General features: G+C 43.5%; 1 protein-coding gene across 1 annotated transcript; it reads left to right on the top strand.

Moving 5' to 3' along the window:
* Positions 1-514: 514 nt before the first annotated feature.
* On the top strand, positions 515-2933 carry LOC126657076 (uncharacterized). Its single transcript, XM_050351699.1, has 4 exons — positions 515-1043; positions 1532-1632; positions 2304-2583; positions 2836-2933. The coding sequence occupies exons 1-4, from the start codon at positions 515-517 to the stop codon at positions 2931-2933; spliced, it is 1008 nt and encodes a 335-aa protein (XP_050207656.1).
* The last annotated feature ends 7122 nt before the right edge of the window (positions 2934-10055 follow it).

The raw sequence follows: 10055 nt of genomic DNA on the forward strand, positions 1-10055 counted from the left end.
AGAAGAAGAGCGAGCTGCCGCTGCAGCACGAAATGTTATAGAAGGGGTACATGATGTTCATCCAGAAGCTCAAGATGAGTCTTCTGTTCAGTGTGGGCTTAACTTACCACCTGAAGCGGCTGGTGATGGTGGTGGCCAAGAGGCCTAGGCGCAGGCACCTGGAGTGCAGGCGCAAGCTCAGCAACCTAATGTCGTAGGTTTTGACCTAAATCAGTTTCTTACGGGAATTGCGGCTATGCAAGCCAATCAGGCCGAGGTGCAGAATATGCATCGTGAACAGCTACAGCAGCAACATCAACGTAATGTTGCTTTCACTGATCGAGACATTGTCTTGGCTTATATGCGCCTCAAGCCAACTAAGTTTGATGGATCAGGTGATGCTCTAGATTTCCTCAAAAAAGTAGAACGTAATGCTCGACGTCTGCAAGCTAACGAGAGACAGACCATCATTATGGTGGAAATGTCAATGAAAGGACCCGCGAAAGATTGGTTTCAGCAGCACATTCAGCCAACCATGGACACTATGACTTGGGCTGAATTTATGAATCGCTATAGGGAATTTTTCTTACCGTTTGCGGTGACGGAAAGTTATCGTAACCAGTGGTTGACCCTGAGTAGAGGCAATCGGTCCGTGCAGGAGTTTGTGACTGAGTTCACTAGAGTGAGTCGATTTGAACTCGATTTGACGGCAGATCCAGTTAGAGTGAACTCGAGGTTTGTAGAAGGTTTTGGAGCTAAGTTTGTGAGTTTGACATCTGATATAAGTAAACCTTTAGTGCAACTGATTGATAGCGCCAGGCAGATAGAGATTTCTCTGATCCGGTTTGGGAGAATTCCTGATCCTTCTAACGTTGTACCTATGCGGAGTGATACGTTTCACAGCGTGCAGAGCGCTCCAACACAGTCATATGTTGGGAGTTACTTTAGGCCGATACAACATCAGCGAGAACGTAAGAAAGCTCGACATGGATCTCGAGCTGGAACTACTAGCACAGGATTTGGTGCTAGATCTACTAGTGGTTTGGGAGGCGGAGTTCCTATATGTCTGAACTGTAATAGGAGGCACTACGGCGCGTGTTACACTACTACTGGAGCATGTTTCAACTCTGGTCAACGAGGTCATTTTGCTAGAGATTTTCCGAGACAGATGGCTCAAGGCTCCATGACTACAGTGGTACAGCCTTCCTATCAACAGCAGAGGACTGCGCATCAGGCAGCGTCAGGATATGATCAGACAGGAAGTACCTTTACTGGCCAGAGAGGCCGTGGGTATGCAAATCGAGGAGGAAGAAATGGCGGAGGTTTCGGTACTGGTCAGACTTCGTAGGCTGGTGGAAGTCAGGCCAGAGTCTTTGCACTGAATCCTCAGGAGGCTCAGGCTTCCAATGCGGTAGTGCAAGGTACCTTTCCTATCGCTTCTCAAGACGCATTAATTTTATTGATCCGGGCGCTACGCATTCATTTGTTTCTCCTAGCTTCGCTAGTAAATTAGGAGTGCAACCAGCGTATCTTAGGAATCCTTTGTCCGTAGCTACTCCAGTTGGCGAGAGTGTAGAAGTTAGTATCGTTTATCCATCTTTTCCTGTGAGAGTTCAAGGACGAGAATTGTTAGTGGACTTGATTTTACTTGAGGTATTAGCTTTTGACGTCATACTAGGAATGGATTGGATAGCTCAGCACTACGCCAACGTGGATTGCCGAAAGAAGACAGTAACGTTTAATACGCATGGAATTGAAGCGGTTTCAATTCAGGGTGATAAGATGGAACCTTCTACGAGTATTATTTCGGCTATTAAAGCTTGTCGTATGTTAACAAAGGGATATCAAGGATTCTTAGCAATAGTATGAGACGTGGAGAAGAAAAGTTCGAGTTTAAGTGATGTACCAGTTGTATTGGAATATCTTGACGTTTTTCCAGAGGAATTACCTGGATTACCCCCAGATCGTGAGATTGAGTTCTGTATCAAATTGGCTCCTGGCACGAAGCCAATATCGATACCACCTTATCGAATGGCACCAGCAGAGCTCAAGGAGCTAAAGGATCAATTAGAAGAGTTATTTGATCGTGGTTTCATCAGACCAAGTGTATCCCCGTGGGGTGCACCAGTGTTATTCGTGAAAATGAAGGATGGATCGCTCCGACTATGTATTGACTATCGACAACTGAACAAGGTGACGATCAAGAATAAGTATCCGTAACGTAGAATCGATGATTTATTCGACCAGTTACAAGGAGCAAAGTATTTCTCCAAGATCGACCTGAGATCAGGCTATCATCAGCTGAAAATTCGTGATGATGTCAGAAAACTGCTTTTCGAACTCATTACGGACATTACGAGTTTCTCGTCATGTCATTCGGATTAATGAATGCGCCAGCAGCCTTCATGGATCTAATGAATAGAATATTCAAACTATACTTGGATCATTTTATAATCGTGTTTATCGACGATATTTTGATCTATTCACGTACAGAAGGAGAGCACGCTCAGCATTTGCGGATAGTACTACAGACGTTAAGAGAGCATCGGCTTTACGCGAAATTCTCTAAATGCGAATTTTGGCTAACGGAGGTGGCATTCTTAGGTCATGTGGTTTCACAAAGTGGAATCAAGGTTGACCCAAAGAAGATTGAAGCTGTGATAGAATGGAAGCGGCCTGAATCAGGTTCGGAGGTTAGGAGTTTGCTTGGTTTAGCAGGATACTACAAACGATTCGTACAAGACTTTTCAAAGATTGTTGTTCCTTTGACGAAGTTAACTCAGAAGAACGCGAAGTTCAACTGGACGGACCAGTGTGAACTCAGTTTTCTGAAACTAAAAGAGTGTCTGATGACAGCACCAGTCTTAGCGCTACCAGAAGGAACAGAAGGATTCACAGTATACTATGATGCGTCAAGAGTTGGACTAGGATGTGTCCTAATTCAACGTGGATGAGTAATCGCGTATGCCTCGCGACAGCTTAAAAAGCACGAAACAAATTACCCGACGCATGATCTGGAATTATTAGCGGTGATTTTTGCGCTAAAGATTTAGAGACATTATTTATACGGCGCCGCGTGCGAAATATTTACGGATCACAAGAGTCTCAAATATATTTTTGATCAACGGGAGTTAAACCTCAGATAGAGGAGATGGATGGAACTATTAAAAGACTATGACTGCACGATTCAATACCATCCGGGCAAAGCCAACGTTGTGGCGGATGCGTTAAGCAAAAAATCAGCAGGAAGTCTCGCGCATATTGCAACGACATGGCGGAGACCATTAATTAACGAGATTCATACGATGTTTAGCAAAGGAGTGGAGTTCGAGATTTCATCACTCGACCTAATGGCCCAGTTAACAATACGATCAACGTTGGTAGATCGAATCAAAGAGTTGCAAACAGATGATCCTCAATTAAAGCATTTAATTGAAGAAGTACAACAAGGAAAGAATCAAGATTTCACTATCATCAACGAAATCTTGAAATATGCCAATCGAATGTGCGTTCCAAACGTAGAAGACTTGAAACAGAAGATGATGGAAGAAACACATGGAACGATGTATAGCGTTCATCCAGGTTCTGCGAAGATGTACCACGACATCAAGACAACGTATTGGTGGAGTGGAATGAAGAAGGACATTGCGGAGTTTGTGGCTAAATGCCCGACTTGTCAGCAAGTCAAGCTAGAACATCAGCGGCCTTACGGATTTCTGCAGCCGTTACCCATCCCGGAGTGGAAATGGGAGCAAATCACGATGGATTTCGTAGTCGGATTACCCAAGACGCAGAAAGGTTTTGATTCCATTTGGGTAATCGTGGATCGCTTGACAAAGTCAGCACACTTCATTCCTATCAAGATGACTTATTCTGCAGCAAAGTTGGCGGAGGTTTATATCGACAAAATCGTGAGCCTACACGGAGTTCCAGTGCCAATCGTGTCTGACAGAGGTTCCGTATTTACCTCTCATTTCTAGAAAAGTTTACAAGAAGCGTTAGGCAAGCGATTGAACTTCAGCACTAAGTTTCATCCTTAGACAGACAGCCAGTCTGAACGGACGATTCGAACATTAGAAGATATGCTTCGACTTTGCGTACTAGACTTCGGAGGTAGTTGGGATGCGTACCTACCTTTAGTCGAGTTCGCCTACAACAACAGTTATCATTCGAGCATTGAGATGGCTCCATACGAAGCCCTATACGGGCGTAAATGTCGATCCCCTATCTGTTGGGATGAAGTCGGTGAACGGAAGCTCACTGGAGCAGAGATCATCCAGATTATATCGGAGAAAGTACCGTTAATTAAGCAACGGTTAACTACTGCTTCCAGTCGACAGAAGAGTTACGCATATCCCAAGAGGAAAGACATCGAATGTCAGATCGGAGATTACGTGTTTCTCAAGGTATCACCGATGAAGGGAGTTATTCGTTTCAGAAAGAAGGGCAAGTTGGCTCCGAGATACGTCGGACCATACCAGATCGTGGAGCGTATAGGCTCTGTTGCCTACAAGCTAGACTTGCCACCGGAGATGTCGCAACTTCATCCTGTCTTCCATATTTCCATGCTTCAGAAATATGTACCAGACCCATCTCGAATAATTCAACCACAAATTGTGGACGTAAGCGAAGAGTTAACCTACGAAGAACAGCCTGTGCAGATTGTCGACACGCAGATACGACAACTTCGGACGAAGAGAATTCCAATGGTGAAAGTCCTTTGGAGAAGTCAGTCCATAGAAGAATGCACGTGGGAGACAGAGGAGGATATGAGGCAGAAATATCCTTATCTATTTATTCAAGGTACGTGGCTAAATTTTAAATTCGAGGACGAATTTATTTTAAGGGGGGTGAATGTAATACCCCAAAATAATTTAAGGTAATTACGTCGTGCCACGTGTCGAGATTTTCGATAAATTAAATTAAGAAGAATTTAATTTAATTATATCGGGAATTTAGGATAAATTCCAAAAAGTTAATTAGCGGGATTTGAGGATTTAACTTAAGAAATTAATATAAAATAAATTATAAATCCCGTGAGGGATTTTATTTCGCTAAAGTCCGCGAAATAATTTATAGTATTTTTGATAAAAGTTTTGAATCGATCGGAGATCGTTTAAAATTTGGACGCGGATAGGTTTTGGACTAAATTGAAACTTTTGAAAAGTTTCAAGGACTAATGTTTTATAAATCAGCTTGTAATATATGGTTTTCTGTAAATAAAACTTTAATATTTTAAAGTATATATGTTTTACGCTTGCAGCGTTTTGATATTGAGATTGCCAGAGGATATGTATGCATGGCATGTGTTTTCAGCATGACACGTGTTTACGTTTGTCATGCATGACGTTTATGATTTGCGAAAAATTATTTTACGTTTTTAGACTTGCTACGGGTTTCGGAGCAAACACTCCCATTCCCTAGCGCCGGTCTCGGCCCATGAGATTGGGTCGTGACATGGCCTTTGGGTTGTGATTTATTGTAATTACCCTAATTGTGTTTAGTGCTACGAGAGTAGGTTAAGCTTGATTAGTTGTGATTTTGTAGCTCTTTGAGGCTCGAGAGAGCGGGAGTTGCGATTTAGAAACGCTCGGCCCTCATTTTATGACCCTAGACCCGAACCCCGATAATGCATGACCTAGGTGGATTGTTGACCTCCAAACCTCATTTATCATTTGAATTCTCGTTTATTGTTAATCGCTTTTAGTCTTTTACAATTGTTAAATTAGTTGTCAATTCTAGTTGTTAATTACAAGTTCGTTGTTAGTTGAATTGTTAGTGTTAAATTGATACTTGAAACGAATCCCTTTTCGTTGCTTTCCGAATTGAATTTCACAATCGATTTCACTCACTTTAAACCTATTATCGTCTCCAACAAGCTTTCTAAGGATCAAGAGAGGAGGGTTGTGCAAGTTGTGAAAGATCATGTGTTAGCTATGGGGTGGCAAATATCCGACATTCGAGGCATGAGTCCTCAAGTGGTGATGCACAAGATCCACCTTGAGGATGAAGCCAAGAAGTGTACTCAAAGACAAAGAAGATTGAACCCTAACATGAAGGAAGTTGTGCACAAGGAAATAGTGAAGCTTCTAGATGCCGAGATTATATATCCGATTTCGGATAGTGGTTGGGTTATATATCTGATGCAGTAGATAGGTGCAATGCGTACCTAAGAAGGGAGGAATGACGGTAGTAAAGAACAAAAAGGGGGAACAAATCTCTACGAGAACGGTGACCGGTTGGAGAGTTTGTATCGATTATCGGAGATTGAATGCGTTGACCCGAAAGGACCACTACCCTCTACCGTTTATTGATTAAATGCTTGAGAGAGTGGCGGGACACAAGTACTACTGCTTCCTCGACGGTTACTTCGGATACAATCAAATACTCATTTTTTCGGATGATCAAGAAAAAACGACATTCACTTGCCCCTATGGAACTTTTGCATATCGGCGGATGCCTTTTGGGCTTTGCAATGCCCCGGCCACCTTTCAACGTTACATGACGTCTATCTTGTAATGACAATTAATTTCGTCACGTTATATTAAATTACTTCTTGTGATAAATTAAATTTATCACAACTAACTAACTATAATGACAATTAATCTCGCCACATTATGTTAAATTACTTGTTGTGATAAATTAAATTTATCACAGCTAATTAATTATTATGGCAATTAATTTCGTCACTTTATGATAGATTACTTGTGATAAATATTTTTTTGTCACTTCACAATCTTTTTGTCACTAAAAACTCGGCGTATGTAGTGGAAATGTATATTAATTGTGATAAATATAGTTTTGTCACTACATAATCTTTTTGTCACTAATAACTCGGTGTATGTAGTGACAAATTTATATGAATTGTGATAAATATTTTTTTGTCACGTTATTAGCGTTTTGTCACTAGAAGTCGATGTATATTACGAATTTTTTTGACAAGATTTGATTACTTGTGATATACATTTTCGTCACAATAAATATGAATGTAACAAAACAATTTTATCACAATAGAAAATTCATGGTGACAAACTATAAAATGGACTTATTGGGACTTGTTTGTTGTGACCAATAAAATTTGTCACAATAACGTTGTGACAAATTTTGGGCTTAACGTGATAAATTTTGTTCGTCCCAACAAGCCAAATTTTTTGTAGTGTCTGTTCTCCTAAACTATCCAATTATCCAGTAGCTTTAGTTTAGCTGTAGTTTCTATTTTCGCATCCGGATATTTTGAACAATTTGCTTTGTTTTTAATTTGATTTCTTCATATTCCTGAGTCAATGATGACACCAGATTTTCTCATTCATATGATGTCTCACCTGATGGGCATGCTATTTTTAATTGTTTCAATATGCATACATAAGATGAAATCGAGCTATTTCATTGGTCCATCCAATAACCGGTACAAGGAAATAAACACTTCCGGAGATAATCCTGTTTCAATAGGACAATACCCTTGAGAAAATATGAGTTGATCAAACTGTCTCAAAAAGACAGAGGCCTGCTAGAGGATCCCGGTCCATTGGCTAAAAAAGACTTGGCCACAAAAAGTTCTACGAAAGGGAGGCACACGCTAAAACGGATCGTCTAGCCCGGATAGGACAAAACATTAAAAAGAAAAAGAGAGAGAGAAATCCACCGCCCAGCTACCATCGCCCAGTATCCTATCTTGGAGCGGGACGGTCTAAGTAGTGAACCGCAACACTCACTAGAAGTCCTCCCTAGATCATCGGTTACGATCGAGTAGACCACTCATATAAAAAATAGGCAATCCTGAAAATCCGCATGGACCGATTGATAACAGGGGTAAACCGCTTGAAACAAGAAATATCTCAATTGTATTGACTATTGAATGAACCGGTTTAATAGATCTTTTATAATGTATGCATATCGAAATCATTGTCTAGCGCATGTTCCTAGAAAGGAAAGACAGAGGATCATGAATCCCCCACAGCATAAATCTTTGAGACAATGGAACAGAAAATTTCAAAAACTTTTCAAAAAATTCAAAATTTCCTCATGCATTCACAGTCGCGCCAAGAAAAACGTTGAAATGCGCATTAACTGTCATAGAAACAAACATATTCATCCAGAACAGATAGCATCCGCCCGGAGCGAGCCCAGCCGAAGACCAGATTATTCATCAAAACATTCAGTTTCCCTGGAACAAAAACTGAACGCTCCGATGAGGGGGCAACGCAAAGAACGACGCAGGGATCAGAACCCACTCTATAAGACAGCAGAAAATATGGCCAATTTTTGCAAATTCGGGTTCAAAAAGCAGAAGAAAGCAGAAAATACGACCAATTTTCGCAAAATTAGGATCCAAAAGCAGCAACCATCAGACCATTACCTTCAGAAATCAGCTCCAGAAACTCAAGAAGCAGCAACCGCCAGACCGCTATCTGCAGGAATACGCTCCAGAAACAACAAACTCGAGGCTGGTACTCTCAAAAGAAAACTCCAGAGCCACAAGGATCAACAAACGACAAGCCTCTACCTCCAGATGAATTACAGAACAGGCGACATGCCTTCGCTACCCAGAGACAAAAATCTGATAGCAGGGGGCACCGAAGTCCTCTAATAGAGAAGCAGAATACTTCCGCAACCACACAAAAGGAACAGAAGAATTCCTCATTCGAAGATTCGGGAGATTTAAGTTCCCCATCAGCCATAAACCACAGGCGTCAGCCTTACATCACCCAGAAACTACGGGCACCAACCTCAAGAACAGTAGAGACACTGGGGGCGTCAGGTCTCCATCAGCAGCAAGAACCGGGGGCATCAGGTCTCCACCAGCCAGAAAACCGGGGGCATCATATCTCCAACAACCCAGAGGAACGGGGGCATCAGGTCTCCAACCAGCCAGAGGAACGGGAGCATCGGGTCTCCATCCAGACAGAAAATCAAGGGCATCAGGTCTCCACCAGCCAGAGAACCGGGGGCATCAGGTCTCCAACCAGCCAGAAGACCGGGGGCATCAGGTCTCTAACCAGCCAGAGAACCGGGGGCATCAGGTCTCTACAAGCCAGAAAACCAGGGGCATCAGGTCTCCAACCAGCCAGAAGACCGGGGGCATCAGGTCTCCACCAGCAGAAAAACCAGGGGCATCAGGTCTCCACCAGCCAGAAAACCGGGGGCATCAGGTCTCCAACCAGCCAGAAGACCGTGGGCATCAGGTCTCCACCAGCAGAAGAACTGGGGGCATCAGGTCTCCACTAGCCAGAAAACCGGGGGCATCAGGTCTCCACCAGCAGAAGAACCGGGGGCATCAGGTCTCTACCAGCTAGAGGACGGGGGCATCAGGTCTCCAACCAGCCAGAGGAACGGGGGCATCAGGTCTCCACCAGCCAGAGGAACGGGGGCATCAGGTCTCCAACCAGCCAGAGGAACGGGGGCATCAGGTCTCCACCAGCCAGAGGAACGGGGGCATCAGGTCTCCAACCAGCCAGAGGAACGGGGGCATCAGGTCTCCACCAGCCAGAGGAACGGGGGCATCAGGTCTCAAACCAGCCAGAGGAACGGGGGCATCAGGTCTCCACCAGCCAGAGAACCGGGGGCATCAGGTCTCAAACCAGCCAGAGGAACGGGGGCATCAGGTCTCTATCAACCATAAACTAGAAGCAGAAATGGAGAGGCCGGAAAAGGCTAGCACAAACATGGCAAGCAAAACAAAGCTATGAAAATAAACCGTCCAGAACGCTGAATGTACAAAATATTGTGACAACCTACACAATCATCAATAAAAGCAAACGTTCAAAATGTATCAAACAAACGTACAAACCTAACTATCAGAGTCCAAATCCTGATCTAAGGTCTCTGAGTCTCCGTAATAGCTCCCAGAGGGCGTGCCACCAAGATAGCGCCCAGACTGCTGGCCACCAGAAGACAAAGCGAGGTCTCCACGACCACCACGGATGTCAGATCCTCGCCTACCACGGGCTCCATGCCCACGATCACCAACAAGAAGTCCACCTCCGCCGCAAGGGAAACCCATGGGGATGTCATTATCAGCCGCACCCAGCCCTGTCAGACGCACCTACTCCTTCGGATCATCAATACGCAACTACAGA

This window comes from Mercurialis annua, linkage group LG7, assembly GCF_937616625.2.
Source record: "Mercurialis annua linkage group LG7, ddMerAnnu1.2, whole genome shotgun sequence".
Taxonomy (NCBI): domain Eukaryota; kingdom Viridiplantae; phylum Streptophyta; class Magnoliopsida; order Malpighiales; family Euphorbiaceae; genus Mercurialis; species Mercurialis annua.